Source organism: Rhinoderma darwinii, chromosome 7, assembly GCF_050947455.1.
Source record: "Rhinoderma darwinii isolate aRhiDar2 chromosome 7, aRhiDar2.hap1, whole genome shotgun sequence".
Lineage (NCBI taxonomy): Eukaryota > Metazoa > Chordata > Amphibia > Anura > Rhinodermatidae > Rhinoderma > Rhinoderma darwinii.
Window position 1 is genome coordinate 128,960,229 of NC_134693.1, and position 18,876 is coordinate 128,979,104.

Here is an 18,876-nt window from a genome sequence, read left to right on the forward strand (position 1 = left end):
CTCAACGTACTCTTTACACCAGAACACCATATGTGCTAGACCAGAAGTCATAGGCTTGGACTAGGAGATGACTTTTGCTATGGTGACTTCAATAGTAGCTGTCGAGTGACATCCGCGGTCTGTATGTCACATAGGTATGACGTAAAAGTGACAGCAAGATTTCATTCAACGAGGACAAGTCTGTTTTAGTAAACGCTTGTATTACTCATAAAATCAAAATGCCGGAGCATCTTTTCTTAGAACTCTATGTTGTGTCATTCCTCTGTTATTCCTCCTAGAAATTAATGAATAAATCAACAGGGCGTTGCAATATCTCTTGTCAAAGGGGCGTGCCTCTACACAGCCTCACGGTCAGCACTGATTGGACTGTATTAGTCTGTGTAGGGACATGCCCCCAACTGGTTACAGCCAGCTGTCAATTTATTCATACATTTCTAGGAGGAATAACAGAGGAACAGCACAATGCAGAGTTCTGAGAAAATATGCAAATCAGCCAACAGCTATTCCTTTTCAATGCACGCTCGGCATGAGTTTTCATTGGGGAGTTGGACAGTAGCTAAACTCCCAAGGGAACACAGGATTGGGCAAGTTGGCATCCAACATGCCCAATCTTGCTTTCCCCCCCACAAGATCAGCCGTTGTGGGAGGGTAAGGACGCCCCCATACAGACAGCCAGTGCCACCGAAATCTGTGGGTTCAGACCGCTTTCCTCTAAAGTGTATGGACACCCTGTGCACCCCCATCCCCTAGTGATAATACCCTTCTGAAAAGAATGTCAGCCTGTGGTATATTTGGCATAGCAGCCTATATGAAAGCCAATATTTTATTTTAATATGGAAAGTAACAAGAAAAAAAAAACCATAAGGGTATATTCACTCGCCCCAGAATGGTCGCAGAAATCTGTGTGACTAAAAATCAGTTCCATCCATCTTAATGGGGTTGTTTTGTCCGCAGGTGCATGGATCTTTCTAGACCTCATTTAGATGAAACAGTCGAGAAAAAGTTCTGCAACAAATACGCCGTGTGTGAACCCATCCTAAAAATTAACTTTCCACTGTGGAATAGCAAAAAGAAGTTGTCCGGGATTGGGAAAAACCGGTCTATATTTTTTTTCCCAAAAACAGAACTACTCTTGTCCATGACAGGTGCCTATGACAGCTCAACCCTATTTACCTGCATGGTGATGAGCTGCAATACCAGCCACCGCCCATGTTAAGAGTGGCGCTGTTTTAGAAAAAAAGACAAACCCTAAGAGATTTCCGGTCATTTAGGTCATATTTAAATAAAAAAAATAAAAGTGAATATTTTTTTTTTGTGCTCTATTCGTTTGGCTGAAAGCAAAAAGGACAAAAAAAAAAAGTCCATCAACCTCTTTTATACTCTACGTTCTCCAAGCCAGACACTGCCGGGAGAGAACTTCAAATAAAAAGTGCCAAAAGAAAGTCCAGGTAATTGGTATAAAGTCCCGTATGTGACATGTTCGGCAGGAGAGGTTATATTAGCAAGCACCCTCCGGCGCACTACACGGAAATTCACAAAATTCGCCGCTGGGCTCGGAGCTGAAATTTTAATCGTAAAATCCTTTATTATATGAAACGTTTGTAATTGAACTTCTGAGGAGAATCCCTTTAATGAACCATAAGAGAAGAGCGGCGTGCGGCGAGAAGTGATTAAAAATTAATATCGCCTAGATTGCACCTTTCAACATTTAATGCACCAATCGCTCCAAAAAAGAAATTATTTTATTTTCCCCAAATATATGCAGCAAAAAATAAAATCTCCTACTATGAACACTTTGTTCTGTAACTTTAACCATTTAACGCCCCATACACCCATTCAAGGAGAAGAACATTAAAAAAAAAGTCTAAATCCGTGAATGTGCTTTACCAGCGCTCATGTACACGAAGGCCCAACGGGTCGGTATTACGGACTCCTAGGTACTCCCTGCGCCTAGCGTGTGATCCTGCATCCTAACGACTTTGTGCTTCCATATAAGTCTATGAGCGCCGAAATCTGGATCCGCACAACGACCATCGCATGAGGCGGCCGAAGATAGAGAGACACGATGAGACAGACACAGCAAAGTCACTGCGGGAACCCTATATCTACCAGTCACTTTTATCCATGGTCACTCGTCCACAGGGGACCCTTGATCCTAGGATCGCTGGGGGTTGTACCCGCACTGATCAGAGTTTTAGGACATAGCTAGTAGATATTGTGATACTGGAGTAAGGTCGGAAAACCTTTTTAGGCTAAATGCACACGTTACGTCATTTCGTGCAGAAAATTTGCAGATAAACTCAGGTAATTCCGCAGGTAAAATCTACACTTAAGGTACGAACACACATGGCGTAAACACTGCGGATTCATTGTAGATAATTTCAACAAATTTCGTCCCCACACAGTGGAAAAAAGCAGCCGAAAAAATGCACAGAAATTGACCTGCGGCGTCAATTAATGCTGCGGAATCGCAGCTCTTCTGTTGCGAGTTTTCCCCATTGAATTGAATGGGATGCTTAAACCCGCAACAAAGTAGCGTGAGTTGCGACATTTGCAGCAGAATCACAGCGATTCCTCAAAATCGTGTGGGCATGAGTTTACACGCAACCATTAACATTGCGTACCTATAGGTTTACACCACTGTAGTATTAGCTCGTGCTTTATTTATAATCCACATTTCACTGTTTTTACTAAATAAAAATGTCCTTTTACAAGTGATTTGCACATTGTTATGATTTACACGGCAGAATTTCCGATGTGCAAAGTAGCTCCGGAAAATTGTAAAAAAAACAAAATAAAAACAAACTTTCCAACTTAGGCCCCATGCACACGACCGTAAAAATCGCCCGTAATTACGGACGCATTAATTTCAATGGCCGACGGACACCTTTCCATATGTCTACGGGAGGGTGTCCGTGCCGTAGAAACCTGGCGAAAAAATAGGACATCCTAGTTTTTCATTTTACAGACCGTGCTCCTATACTTTATAATGGGAGCACGGCTAATAAAAATGGCCAGCTGTCCGTGGCCATCCACGCCCGTAATTACTGGGTCGCAATTACGGGCACGGTCGTGTGCATGAAGCCTTACCCCCTCCTTCCTCTTTGCGTGCAGTCCGGCCTCCTGGGAGGACGTTGCACATCAAGTGACCGCTGCAGCCTGTGATTGGTGCAGCAGTTACATGGGATGAAACGTCATCCAAGGTGGCCGAATTGGAGAAGAAGCAGGGAACTGGGTAATTATAACTTTTTAATTATTTTTTTTCAAACTTCGCAACGCACACACCACTTTGTTGCGGGTTTAAGCACCCAATTGAATTAAATGGGGAAAACTCGCAACAAAAAGGGCTGCGATTCCATAGCATTAATTGACGTGCTGCTGTTGAAGAAACCGCAGGTCAAATTTATGTGCCTTTTTTTTCGGCAGCATTTTTCCGCATTTTGGGTACGACATTTGTTGAAATCTCACCCACACTGCTGCTACTGTAATACGCTGCGGATTTTCCGCAATGAATCCGTTGCGGAAAATCTGCAGTGTTTACACGGTGTGCGTTCCTAGCCTTAAAATGGAAAAAAAAATCTAAAAATGGCATCAGTGCATCAGTCAGAGAATGCAAAAATTGGCAGAAATGTTCGCAATGACAATGAACGTTCCTGGTGTCTTGAAAATCAGACAAACATCTGCAGACGGCTGTGCAGCTTCCCCTCTTTAACTTTTTATGATACGTTTGTGCATAGTTTTCCGCCTGCATTAGCGATCAGCCTGGAGATCACTTTGTGAAGGTTACTGGAGATGTAATGTGTCCGTTAAATGGCCTCCGTTGCCTCTCTGGCAGCTAATGGTTTCCTCCCCTTAAGGTAAACATAAAATCCTGAGTAAATTCTTTTTACAGATCATAGTTTCTTCTTCCATGTTACGGTTTTGCTAAGTAAGAACATTTCAGTCAGTGACCGGCCAAACGCCTTAATATCAGAACTGGCGAAGAAAAATGCAGGAACCTCATAGGATTGATTTTGCACCAAAGGGGGTTGTCTCCGACGTGAAGTGAGATAGCCGAAAGGTCGCTCCCGTGCCGTTGAGCACCAAAATCGGCACTTTTAACCAAAAGGCGACCCACAGACCAACATCCAGGGGTTAAAAATTGGGCTTCGCGGCAGAGTTACAGGCAAGAACAGCTGCTAAACCCGACGGGAGACTCATTTGACAGGACTGGGGGCGCGTTACCTACCGACCTCTGCCCGGTCTCACTACCATGCATGGAATACCGCACCCAGTCTAATCCCTCCTAGGAGCAGACCGCAGAAGGGATCAACACTCACCCAGGGTCTAACTAAGGCAACCTTGGCTCCTGTTCCTCGGCCGCTCTGGAACGAAACAACTATACTGGAGATAGTTGGAGTGTCGGTGACACGGCAGGACTCTCACAAGGCCCGGACAAAGCAGTAAAAAGCACGTGGCAATAGACATTATTGGGATCTCTCCAATGACTGCGCCATCACAGGCAGCACCTGCTCCCCTCCACACCGCGTGGAGACCCTACAACTAATTCAACCATCTTGGATTCCGACAATCCAAATCGACATCTTACAGAGGACCCCAGTGCCTACAAATACACGGAGGCCATCTATAGGACCAAACTATATCTAACAAGCATCCTGTAGAATACGTCTCATCAAGTGGCCAGGCTCATAACCTTACGGTATCATAATTGGTGGATCAATAATTTTTATGCAGCACCCAAAAAAAACAAAAAACTGACCGTTCCCCAATCCCACCAACCAGCACCGTGAGAATGTCATCAACTCCGCAGGGAGCTACATCTCCGTTAGATGAGCTTTCCCAGGAACTCTTCGGTGATTGGGCAAATCAGCAGAACTATACTATAAACTTTGAGTATGGACGTAGAAAAACGTGATGTCCTAGACAACCAAAGACCCCGGAATCAACAGTGCAATCCACCCTAATGCACCTGCAGCGAGAAGTAAAGGCTTATTCTTCCAAAAGTGATGTCTCAAAGAAAACACCTGTTGACATGACCTATCAGGTGTCCTAAGAGGGGACCCCTTCTAGGATACCCCTCTACAAGCCAGAGCAGAGAATCGTTAAAAGTAACTCTCGCTCTCAAGACATCCGGAACCGCAGTGATCAGCTCATTGCTGTGACAGCTTTCATCTGATCGGGGTGATCGGGGCACGACCCCTATAATGGAGATGTCAAGAATTTAGACCACCTAACCTCAAATGTGGCTCGTGGTACGTAAGTTCATAGTACACACTAAGACAGCAAAGATTTTCTTTTTCCTTGTAGGAAGTTTATTAGAAGATTTGTTTCAACACCATTTGAGATGGTCTCTGGGAGATACACAATCTGATCGGGAAACCCCTTAGCCAACACCTACACCTCACCTGCTGCGTAAAGCGCCCATCTTCCCTTTTGCGCCACATAACGAGGCAATTGAAATCATGGGCGGCAATAGACAAACCTTAAATGGGTTGTTTCACGAAGATAACCTCTTTTCATGTGCTCATGTTACATGGACTTCATAGTGGGGGGGGGGGGTACTCCGCTCAATATGACCCACAGTGTAGAGCTGCTGAAGTATTAGCGGCTCACTCTCTGGTGGTCCCTGCATCCCTTCTATTACATGGCTGCCCTGTAATACCACAACTCCCTGCAGCGGCCGCAGCTGATCGCTAGGCTTTTAACAGCGCCGCTCTAGTCCACAGGCTGGGTCTGGTAGTGCAGCTCAGCCCCATTTCCTTGAATGCTGCACTAGCAGACACAGCCCATGCTTAAACCTCCATTAGGCCCCCTGCACACGATGCGCATTACGTGCCGATTTTGCGCACAGATTTTCAGAAGGCAAATCTGCAGCGTAGTACAGTGCCGGCAAAGGAAAAAGAGACTCCAAGTTCTCATCTACACGTTGCAGGATTTTTTTCGGCACCTAAATTGACTTTCGTTGCGTATATTAAAATCCACAGCATGTCAATATATCTTGCGTTTCAGTCTTAGAATTGTATGTGACAAATTTATAAAAGAAAACGCGCCAAAAGCCGCAGCAGAAAATCGCATATATTTCTGCATCAAAGTGTAAAAACCGTACGCAACGTATATAAAAAAAAAAAAGCAATATTAAGTGTGGATTTTGCCTGCGGAACTACCGGTGTTTATCTGCGATTTTGATCTGGATTTTCTGCATCAAACTACGCAGCGTGTGCATTTAGCCTTAGGCCTCACGCACACGATGCGCTGGACCGCAAAAAAACCCTTGTGGATTAATTGCAAAAATATGGTCGTGTGCATGAGGCCTCAGTCTACCAGATTCCTGCCCAGGGGGCTGAGGCAGCGGAAAAATCCTAGAGTTAAAAGCATCAATAAACGGGAGACAAAAAACCAAAATCTTCTCTTTCGAGAACACCCCATAAATATACACGCTGTGAGATGGAGGGCTTCGTTCGCACTGTGGCTCGCGCTCCGTTCTAGATGACCCAGGTGAGTCCGTGTAACATTTAACATCATTACCCGGTTGCTCATTTTAAAAGGTCATTGCAAATTGCAGAATTGTGCAGATATATCAACAGCCATCCATTCCCACAAATATCACCAACATCCATCTCACATCCTACAGACATTAAACCCAACATTTCACCGACTCCCCAAGTCAAGACTATTAATCTGTAACCAGAAGAACAGAAGCAGTCACAGAACATCGACTGCTGAAATGAACGTCACATATCACAGCAATAGGGGATGTTCACAGGTCGGATGCGCTGCCGAGAAGTACGCACCGATGGGAATGACCACCGAAAGATCGCACCAAATCGTTGTGCCGGTTTTAGACCGAAATCACCGCAGAAAGCAGAAAATAAGGCAAGTACGGGCTCTTTTTATTCAATTCAAACAGGGGGAAAAAAATAGAAAATCTCCAATTTTTTACATTTTTTATATTTTTTGCAGCTTTTATGAATGAACTCAACAGGGAAAACTGCAACCGAAGAGCAATGATTCCGCAGCATAGATTAACATGCTGCGGATTAAAAAATCTGCACCGCAGGTCAATTCATGTACATTTTCTCCGATTTTTTTCCGCAGTGCGTGGATCAGATTTGTTTCAATTTCCTCCACTTTCTGCTACTGTAATACGCTGCGGAAATCTGTTGAACATTGTATATAGAAGTGACCGCCAAAGAACAATGTTCCTGATGAATAGACCTACCACCAAGCAGACATAGCCAGGGTCTTCTCTCCCATCTTTCCTGTACCATAACCATCAAGCAATGTTGTCATGGGACCCCGGCATCCAACTTCTAAATATCACAAAATCCAGAAAAGTACATCTTTATTAGGATACACAGTGAGCACCCCCACAGGTGACACCGAAGAACAACTCCAGGCAAAAACAGCTTATTTTGTGTTTTTTCCTAAAATTACACTTTTAGGCCATGATCACACACAGTTTTGATGCTGTTTTTGGCTCAGTTTTTTGCCAAACACAGGAGTGAACATAGAATAAAGGAGATGCATCAGACGTTTGTTTTTTTAATATATACATATTTCTTTACTTTTGAATCCATTTCTGGCTTTGGATAAAAAAATAAAATTAAAAATTAAATAAAAAGCCATGGGGCCAAAAAAAATGTGTGCGATCCTGGCCTAAAGGGGTTGCCCGTTTTGGACAATTGCTTTTTTGTCAGTTGACTCCCCGAAGATAAGCTAACCTGCTGCTGGGACCCCCAACAATCAGCTATGATCTGTGGGAGCAGTAAGCAGCAAGTGTTCAATTTCCCTGCAGTGCCACCGCAGGGGAGATGAGGTATTACACAATTCTGAGTGAAATCAATAGGATGCCCCTGTAATACACAGAAGTGCTGAGTAGGAGACGCTCTTTGTAGCCGCTCTCTGCTCTGGAAAATAGATGTGGATCCTGAATGGGGAACGCACCCAAAAGAAGAATCGCAAATTGGGCGAATTGAAATTCGATTCTGACGATCCTCCCCCCGTAGGGATTTGTTTGACCCTATTGTGTCACTACATTAACATTTGAGTAAAAATATAGGGGTTTATACACTAGCATTTCATCCCCTCACCCCTTTTTTTGGCTCCATCATGTAGCCAATTGGCTATAGCATGGGCAACTCAACACGTACAGTAAATCAGTGTTCCCCCAACTCCTGCGACACTACGACTCCCATCATACCATGACAGCCAGAGAAATGTAGTTTGGCAACAGGTAGGAGAACACTGATGTATATATTTTGACCAGAAATAATAGGTTTAGCGTTACATATCTACTGAAACGACTATATAACACTTTTAGATTTTAATCCATTTCCTATAATGTGATTATTAAATAAAAGCCGCAATACTTTCCTATGAACTGCCCTGTGAATGTTAAATCTATTAAATCACAATTATTGGATCAAAAATAGCTTCCAGCGTCTCCCGCGCTACGTGACCAATTTAATGTTTACTGCCTGTTGCTTTAATTACAAGGCTGCTTTATATCCTGGGGTAAAGGAACAACGATAAAGATATACAATTTTCACTACAATGGTATATTTATGTATTTAGTCAGAAAATACCAAGAGAAGGCGAAACGCACTTCACAAATGTCAAAATATCTTGGGGTATATATATTTTAAAAAAAATAAAAAAAAAGAGAAGGGCTCTGATTAAAAGGGGATTGGAAGAGAAACCCCCCCCCCCCCCCAAAAAAAAAAAAACAATGATGCTCACTTCCAGAAACAGCACCACTCTTGTCCATAGGCGGTGTGTGGTATTGCAGTTTTTCCTATTCATTTGCACGTGCAACACAGCACACACCTTTCAAGTTTTTGTTCTGCCCTTTGTGGGTTTTTTTTAACATAATTTTTTTCTGTCTATGCTTGCTGAGAGGGTGGGCTCTTGCTGGTGTTAGAACGGCCTCCCCCTGCTCCTCCCCCTCATGCGGTTTGATATGGAGGCAAAGAGACTGCAGCTTTATCTCCTCCCCCTGCTTCCGTCTAGTATTTACAGTTTCACACTAGATGTATTTTTTGGTGACTGAGGAGGTTTCTGAACATTTACAGAAAAGCTGCACGCAGGAAAAGGGGAGATATGTCACAATCCCGAATAAGAAATTATAAAGTATCATGTATTTATATATATATATATATATATATATACACACGTACTACTGATTTATGCAAAAACGATAGGTACAGATTAATATATTCATGCAGTTTAATCAAAGGGTTACCAATGTCGATCATATACTTTATTATATAAACAAGCGCTAAAGGATGAATTCACACGCTGCAGAATTGCTGCTGATTTTCAGTCTGAATTCCGCACTAAAAATCTGCAGCAAAATACATGTGGATGGGGTTTTAAAGACCCCATTCACAGGTAGCAAAAAAAAAAAAAGTCCCTGTAGAATTGAGGGCATGCTGCGAACGCAATGAACAGAGCGAGTGGGGCTTTTCCGGTTTTATGTAAATAAATCTTAGTCACTGTTAAAAGTTATACAACTTTCTAATATACTTGTCACGATTTTTTTAAGATCTCTACTTGCTGTCAGTAAAGGAGAAGTCTTGTTTCCATTCAGAGGCTTTGTTCACATCTGCCTTCAGGTTTTTTCATTGTTATGTTACGTCTTAAGAGCAGAACAATTTAAAACTGGAGCCGCCAGTTCCGACGCATGACGGAAACCAACGGCACCCGACAGAATTCATTGACTTTAATGGGTTCCGTCGGACTTCAATCATAGAGCCCATAGTTTTTCCAGACAGAATAGTGCAACACGCTTCGCTATTTTCTCCGTAACATTCGACAGAGGCTCCGATGCAGATGTGAACAGAGCCAAACCCAGCTGAGAAGTGGATACAATGTGTCAATTGTATCCACTTCTCAGTATGTACAGATTTGCTTCCAGATGTAAACAAAAATATTCTCATTCACTGACAGCAAGCAGATATCATCAAAATGGTGAGAAATTGAAACAGCTTTTCTTAGGGCCTGTTCACATCACCGTTGCCCTTCCGCTGAGGGGTTCCATCTGAGGTTTCTGTCGGGTTAACCCCTCAATGGAAAGGCAAACAGACAAAAAAAAAATAATGTATAGGGTAACAAAAATATAAAAAGCTTTTTTGGCTGGTCATAGTGACAGGTCAGAAGTTTTGATCGGTGGAAATCCAAGCACTGAGACCCCCACCGAGCGGCAGAAGATTGTCGGGCGAATACTGTGGTGATTCGCGTCTGAACGGCTTTCCTCGGAAAGCCGAGCCAGCAGTGCACGGACCCTTAGACATTCTATTGAGTCCATACACCGCTTCGAGAAATGCCGATCAGAGACAAAGCGACGGCCCAGCACTTACCTAATCGCTTCCGCCACTTCGTTTTAGAGATCGGTGGGGGTCTCAGTGCTCGTACCCCTACCGGTCAAACGTCTGAGATGTCAAAACTTTTTGAAAAGTTTAGTTACCCTTTAATAAAAGTCAATTTAAAAGCTGCAGAAAAACACAAAATAATTTAATTGAAAAAAAAAATATATATAAAAAAAAAATTTGCTCCCAAAGACGTTCTTATCTTTAAAATCTTCAGAAGACAAAAAAAATCACTGGTTTTCTCGGACCTGAAAAAAGTCTATGGGCAAAAAACGAAATAAATGTAACTGCTCGGATATGGGAGGCTGCAGTCGCCCGGAGGAAAGCGCCGCCATGACAGGGGAAAGAGGAAATACAACAGGCAATTTAGAGCGCGATCATGTTCTTCGTGTCTCCAGGGAGCGGCACTTTAATACCTCGGCCTTCCATTTATGAAAGCTTTAACCTCATCATTTTAAGGGATATTAAAATGATATTTTTAGGCAAAGGCTAATAACGAGAGAAGTTCCTGATATTTCATGCGAGAAGTGAACAATGTATTCAGCCTCATCGGAGAAATAGATGAAAATGCAGAAAGTGCGGCCCCATTAAAATACACCTGTCCTTATCCTGATTTAATGGCTCATAATGAGAATACTTCAAATAACGGAGGATTCATGAGCTTTTTCAAGGTTTTTGCTGCCCTATGTCAGACTGATCCCATCGCTGTATTAGGCCTCGTTCACACCTGCGCCATGGTTCCTGTTAAAACCAAGTACACTCAGACAGAAACCCGATAGAAACCATTAAAGTCAATGGGTTCCGTCGGCTGCCAGTGGTTTCCGTCATACAACGGAACCGGCGTTTCTGGTATTTCCATGGTTCTCCACCTTTGACGGAGGATAAAAATGGATACACTGTCGCAGGTGTGAACCCAGCCTTACTCTTCAATGATCAGTAGCTTTTAAAAAATTCTCTCTCTCTCTTACAGCCCGTATTCAGAATCTGTGGCTAGCTCCTCCCTCCTGCCAATGACAAAGCGGCCAATCAGAAACAGGTGGGCTTGACTATCGAGGAGTACACAGAGCGCGCTACCTAGTCCTTGCTATTCTTGAGCTGCGACTTGCTTAATATGGAGAGAAAGCTAATCAATCATCGGCATGAAGGTGGAGCTAGGGGCAGGTAGGCGGGGCTAGCTGCAGTTTACGAATATCAAGGACTACGTAGCGTATTCTATGTAGTCTGATATTCAGGAGCTGAAACTAGTCCCGCCTACCTTCTGCTAGCCCCGCCTATTACTGATTGCCGGCTTTCAATCATCAGCAGTAGGGCGGAGCTAGCGGCATCTAATGAATACGGGCTGCAGGAGAGAAGTAGTTTTTTTTATAAAATTCCCTTTATCATTGAAAAGTAAGTAATACAATGATGGAATCAGGGCCTCTGGCACTACTTTTTGCTCCCCTCAGAGCAGCAAAAACCTGACGACAGGGGTATTACGGTTTTAGTGATTAAATAAAAGTGTCTTGGTCATGCGAAGGACATACAGCTCCATCCTGTAAAGAAATTATATCATATGGACAGATAATTATCTACTGGAGGTTACAATGAAGATTCCTATTGAATGACAGCAAGCAGAGATCTTGAAAACGGTGAGGAATTGATACAGGAAGTATTGTAGAACTTTTATAATGAGTTGCTAGACAGAGCCCAAATGAGTCCCAGTGGTACACTGTTTCCAGCACCCAAATTGGGGGGTCATTTTTCTATTAAGGCCTATGAAAGTTCTTACTGTCAAGGCACAAAAAGCTCAATATGGGTCCTGTAATGATCGGCCTTACGTACACCTTAGCATCTCCTGAATTCTACTTTATTTCGGCCAGCCCTCTGCTTTAGAGATTTAGGTGCTCAGTACATGATAAATTAGGGTTCAGGATCTGGTTTATTATTCGCCCGGATCTTTGGCATCTAGGCAGATTATAAATAGTGGATTCAGCGCCTCCCTAATTTTACAGTCTGTGTGATGTGGAGGTTTTATGTTGGACGTCCCACGCTGTTCCGTCAGGAAAGTAATGAGTCATGTACAATTCTGCGATGCCAAACAAAGGCGCTGCGAAAACTGCTGAAGTTCTTTATACACAGTGTTAATTCAATGAATAATAAATGTCAAAGATAAAAATACTGTAATATAAAAGAAAATAAATGTGTCCTCAATTTAACATACCGGATCCCCTTTGACCCCCGACACCTGCCGTCAGTAGACCTCCATACACATAGGAATGGCGGGTTTGGCTGACTCAAAGGCTCTATTTACATCTGTGCCGTGGCTCCCATTTATAACAGATGCCACGTCGCTGTGCCGGGCCTGTCGTACGACTGACATCAGCATCATCTAACAACCCTCACCGACTTACAATGGGGTCAGTCTTGAACCGCCGAGGTGCGCCATTTCAAATTTAATGAAATCTGCAACGGAAGCTCTGACGCAGATGTGAACACCCGATCTCATCTATGGCCGGCTTTAATAGCAAGGAAATGTAGAATAGGCAGTAAGGTTTTTTTTTAGTATCAGGTTAAGTGGATGTACGTCGCGTGGTCCTTGGATTTAAACCTATAGCATTGTAAATGTATGATATGGGTTTAAAGCCCCTGTTCCTGCAATCTTGCCAGAACAGGTTGGGTGTCCCATTTTCTGACTTTAGGGCCTAGTTCACACAGTTTTATGCAGGCTGATTTGGAATTCCCCGCATTATTTTCACGCTTTTTTGTTCTAATCCAATGCAAAAACCGGGCAAAAACGCACAAACTGCTCAAAACAAGTGCCCCTCATTGATTTCAAAGGGTGGGTCAGAGGTAGAAACCACTCGAAGAAAGAACATGCCACTGTTTTTTTCCCCACAAGCGGCCAAAAGCTGCCCAGGAAAAAAAACACCTCTGCCTCCCATTGAAATAGATGGGGGGCAATTTGGGCCATTTTTTTATTTTTTTCAAAATCAGCGCCATTAAACCTGTGTGTGAACTGACCCTTCTAGTGCTACTGTCATTAGATGGACAAATCCCAGGAGTCAGGATAAAAACGCTCCTAGAAATTTGCTGTTGATTCCTAACTTATCAGGTTGCTTTCTATTAAGGTCTATGGAACACAGCCTATATACACACACGTTTCACCACCAGCCTAAACATACGTCAGGGTAGGCGTCATCCAGGTGACCACCATTACTTGGGGTAAGAAATGACTTACCCATGTATTTTCATGGCTTAGGCTGTTATGCTGTATTGTACTGTTTGCCACTATTGCAATTATATATCAGTAGGTCATCCTTCTGCTACTAGACCTAAGTAACATCTATCCGACTATGTCCCCGTGATGTTGCCAACAACATCCCCAGTGAGGCTTGTTTTATGGTTTGTATACAATTATGCTAAATAATTAAGATGATTGAAATCATTTTGGTGGCTTTTTTGCACTCTTATTTATAGGCTGTGTTTCAAAATAAATAGTGTGGACCCAAGTAGTTTTTGCTTATGGCATCAGCACATTTATCTATTTGGATTGTGGTCCGTCACACAGATATATGTGTATGCTCTTGTCTTTTCGGTTTTGTTCCATAGAGGAAGTTGTTATTTCTGTCTCCAGGAGAAGGACTCCTGGATTTATCGGACTCCTAAAAATAAAAAAAAGAAGTCCACAGTATCTCCTCCATCCCTGGTATATCTAGATGATTCTTTCAGACATAATAGAAATCAATGTGAATCAGGTTCCGCACGTGTCCAGGGTAGAAGCCTCGCACGTGTCCAGGGTAGAAGCCTCGTCTGTAACCTCAGGCTGATGATTAACTCGTATAATCTGTGGAAATACCCTTTGGCACCGGCAATAAACAAAGCCGGCTCAGCATTTCTTACAACCATTAACCAACACTCACCACCTAAAAAAATAGGCGGAGGGGCACGAAGAGCAAAGGGCGGACAGATTGCCGGGTTCCCTTGTAGCATAAACGCTGCGGAATATCTGCAACGGAATTATGTGCGGAAATCCCAGCAGCATTAAGGCCCCATGACCACGAACGTGCTTTTGCGGCCGCAATTCCCCCGAAAATCAACGGGAGAATTGCGGCCCCATTCATTTCTATGGGGCTATGCACACGACTGTAGTTTTTACGGTCCGTGCATGGCCCGGGAGCCCGAACCGCAGAAAGAACGGACATGTCTTACTACGGCCGTGTACTGGGGTCCAGGCTCATTGAAAATAATGGTCGCGGCCATGTGCATAGCCCGCGATTTGCGGGCGGCTTGCGGCTGACAGTTCGCTGCCGGCCGACCCGAAAATCATGGGCGTACACATGGCTACGGTTGTGTGCATGAGGCCTTACAGTAGCAGCAAAGTAGATGAGATTCCAAAAATCTCATGCCCACGCTGCAGGGAAAAAAAAACAAAAAAAAAACACAACGTAAACGCCAATAAATTGACCTGCGGTGCGGAATTTAATTACGCAGTATGTCAATTTATGCTGCGTTTTTATTGAATCCCCATTACGGGTTTTCCCCAATGAATTGAAGGGGGATGCAAAAACCGCAACAGAAAGCCAAGTGTCGCGACTTCTGCGTTGTATTCAAAAGCGATTATGCCGCAGAATACGCAACTACAGAAAAAAATAAAATAAATTATACTTACCCAGAACACCCTCCTCCTTCCTGCAGTCCGGCCTCCTGGGATGAAGTTGCATCCCATGTGACCGCTGCAGCCAATCACAAGCTGCAGCGTCACATAGTTTGCAACGCCATCCAGGGAGGCCGGAGCGGACGTCAAAGGGGGGCGGGGGGAGGGGGGAGTATGAACAGCTTTCTTCCGCAGCAAAAATTCCATCTGAAAAACCACACCACAATCTGGGGCGATTTTTAGAACGGAATGTACTGCTAGTTCCAGGTTGGATACGCTGCGTGGTTTTTATGCAGCATATCCGTCCCGTGGGAACCGGGCCTCAGTGTACGTAGACGTTGCAGTAGAGGGGCGGTTAGAAATAAATAAAAAAAACATCTGAAAACCGCATGTTTTTTGGGGGTTTTTTCTGCAATTTGATGAGTTTTTCAACGCGGTTTTAACCGCACCTCAGCTCCAACGTCTGAACACACCCGAGAGGTAGGGGAACACAGCGTAACCACTGCGAATATTCCACAATGGATTTAATTGCGGAAATTCTGTAGCGTATTACAGAGCAGCAGAGTGGGTGAGATTTGAACAAACAGTGTAAAAAAAAAAATCCATCGAGAATTAAGACGGGAATTCTTCACATGACCGAAGTTTAAATAGAAGGCCAGCAATGTTTTTTGCACCCGGTCGTAGAAATACATGCGACTGTTAGGCCTTGTTCACATAGTGCAGATTTTGCATGTATTTAAGCCAAAACCAGATCCAGGAGAGCAGACCTAGAAGACAATCCTTTATATATTTGTTTTGGTTCCATTCCGGTTTTCTTAAAAAAACAAAAACAAAGAAACCACATACAAAATCTGCCGCAAATCTGCACTGTGTGAACAAGACCTTATAGTGACACAGAAGCCATTCATACAGCTCGTAATTACTGCTGTAGGTCGATACACGTCACACTTTCAGGACTATCTAGTTCTGTTTGGTTTGTGAATCTGGTAAAAATGTTAACCCAATAATTACCCTCCGCAACTGCAGGGTATAGGGCAAAGTTGCAGGCCGGGTACAGCCACCTGATCGGAAGAAAACTTTCCTCATCAGTCCAGGAACGGCCCGCCATGTCTCACTGTGCCCCTCATTTATAAAGGAGCAAAAAGAAGACGTTTTCCTGCTCATTCATTGTATAGTGTAAAATAATTAAATGTTTCTAATAGGCTTTGTGTACCAGTTTGTCAAGATCTCTGCTTGCTGTCAATTAATGGGAACCTTCATTGTTCACTCGATTTTTACTGGCCACAAGATCACACAGGTGCAGGACTCGTTACAATAGAGAATTCTAAAAGTAAGACCCCCACAAAGTGGCAATGACGCAGCCAAAAACCGTGACGGCTCGCTGTTTGGCGCGGTTGTCAAACTGTTGTTTACCTGCAATATCGTGCGAACATTTAGAGACTCTTATGGCTGCAATCTTATGGATTTGACCAGCAGTTTCACCCGCGACAGCGCGGCCATAAACAAAAAGTTTGACGATTGCACCAAACAGCATGCCGGAATGGCTTTTAGCCACTTTGCGACCACGTCAATGCCGTCCTGTGGGGCCTCTCCCTGAGAACAGCATTGTAACGCGTGGTGCACCTGTGTGGCATGGCGAGGACAGATTTTGATGCTTTAAATAAAAAAATTAAGGAAAGGGCACACGGAGAGGCCACAGTTCAGCCGCAAACCAACACGGCATGCGATTATAATGGCAATTGGCGCAGTTTTGGAATTGGCGATGTTTAACTTGAAGTTACTGTAGCCCGGCAATCACCATGCCATGAGTTCTCTCAGATCCCGGCTGTTACTCTGTGGCACACGCAGGGGGGGGCTTCCAGTTGCCCGAAAACCCCTCCCTGTGACCACGGTCGGAAGATATACTTTACTCAACTGTATTTGCGTCTTTAGGATACGGATACAATTGACAGCGCTGGCGAGACAAGGGAACCATCAGTTCCCTAGCACACCATTCGCCACTTTTCTTGTTAGTAAGGCGGCGCAATGACATCATTACGACGTTCTGCTGGAGCGGACCTGTTCAGAACAGACCAGCATTGCTGGAGGAGAATACCGAGCAGGAGCGGGGGCAGGCAAGTGCTTTTTGAAGCAGTAGGCAGAGTGTGGCACTGGGGGCACTGCGTGCGGCACTATCGACGCTGGTTTTTTACTCTACTAGTATCGGTCAGCACGTATCCACTAGCCTAACCCTTCATATTAAAGCTTGTAATATAAAGGGCTCAGCTGGTGGTTAAGTGCAGACCAATTACTCGTAGATAAAAAAAAAACAGAAAGTAGTTTGGTTTAAAAAATACGCGTTTGGAAACCTCCCTTTAGAAATCCCGCGTTTCACCGTTACTGCAGGAGTGCGGCTGTCAATCACAGCTCTTGCGGCCGCGCGATCAACAAGGACGTCCTTGTATGTCGTTTTGCACTGAAGGGTTAATAATGATCAGCGTCTCACAGGTAGAGCAGCGGCTGTTGATGTTTTTCTCTCCCGTGTTATCAGTTTCCTGTAAAGGATTTACTTTGTATCAACAGCCGAGGAAAAAGATCAACAAATAGAAATCCTGCACAATATTGAGACAAGGCAGAGGTCACACCAAGGTCATAGGAAACTACTAGAGGTCACCGGAGACATTCAACCTCTCCTGAAACTACAACTCCTAGCATGCTCAGACCACCATGAAGCCCCCGCCTTTCCCTTTGAACGCCTCTTTTCACAGCGCCGCGGCCCCACTCCCAGGGCTCAGAAGTTGTCAGAAACGCTATAAATATATAATGACTTTTTCTCCCCCAGAAACAGCGCCACTCGAGTACTTGTCTGGTACTGCAGCATTCACTTGAATGGAGCTAAGCTGCAATACCTGACATAACCTAGGGACACATGTGGCGCTGTGTCTGGGAAAAAACCAACAAGGCCACGCTAAAAAAAAACGCTGCTAACAGTTTCACGAAATTGAGGTCACCTCGCACATCGACGCATGGTCAGTGGTGTAGCAGCCCCTGCAGGCAACTTATAACCCTGACACCAGGACCATAGACTCCTGTGAAGGACTAGACAAGTCATCTATAACCTGTGGGACTCCAGCTGTGGGGGGGGGGACGACCAACTCCCAGAATGCCCTAATAAGGCATGCTGGGAGTTGTAGTGCTCCAACAGCTGGAGACCCACCGATTGCAGCCGAGGCGCAGAGCAGACAGCTGTACATGGACTGTACAGATAATATATTATAATGCACCAGCAGGCAGTGCACGGACATGCAGCGTACCGGAGCCGCCCATGACAGCCTGACATCTACAGGGCGTACATCCCGCCGCCACCGTCTCACCTTATTCCTTCCGAGAAGAGAGGTTGTTGCTGTGAAGTGTCTCAGCACTTGCGCTGCCATGGAGGCCGCCATGTCTGACCGGAAGTGAGAGTGAAGCTCCACATGGACAAGATCAGTATGTAATGTTACGTCACCGCTCGAGTGACAGGAGGCAACGCCCCCTAACTGCTGATTGGATGACTACACACACCCACTGTCACGCCCACTTTTCTTGGTCTTCTTGATAGTAATAGCGTTGTCACACCATAAACTTTGGTTATATTATAGATTTATTCTATTAAAATCCGGAATCCGGTCACTTTAATAGCAAAGTAACATTGCTTTATACTGACTAAGGAGGAATTCATCTTAATTTTGATTTTAGAATATTATATTCAAATTGTGTTTTATATGCATTGTAAGATAGATAGATAGATAGAGAGATAGATAGATAGATAGATAGATAGATAGATAGATAGATAGATAGATAGATAGATAGATAGATAGATAGATAGATAGATAGATAGATAGATAGAAAGAAAGA

At 44.0% G+C, this 18,876-nt stretch overlaps 1 protein-coding gene across 1 annotated transcript in view; it reads right to left on the reverse strand.

Annotated features, from left to right (window-relative positions):
- Positions 1–18,455, reverse strand: part of SUCLG2 (succinate-CoA ligase GDP-forming subunit beta) — a 154,408-nt gene extending 135,953 nt beyond the window's left edge. The window contains exon 1 of the mRNA XM_075832401.1: positions 18,354–18,455. Within this exon, the coding sequence (XP_075688516.1) occupies positions 18,354–18,425 (72 nt within the window). The 5' untranslated portion in view covers positions 18,426–18,455. The remainder of the gene's footprint in view (positions 1–18,353) is intronic.
- Positions 18,456–18,876: the final 421 nt, after the last annotated feature.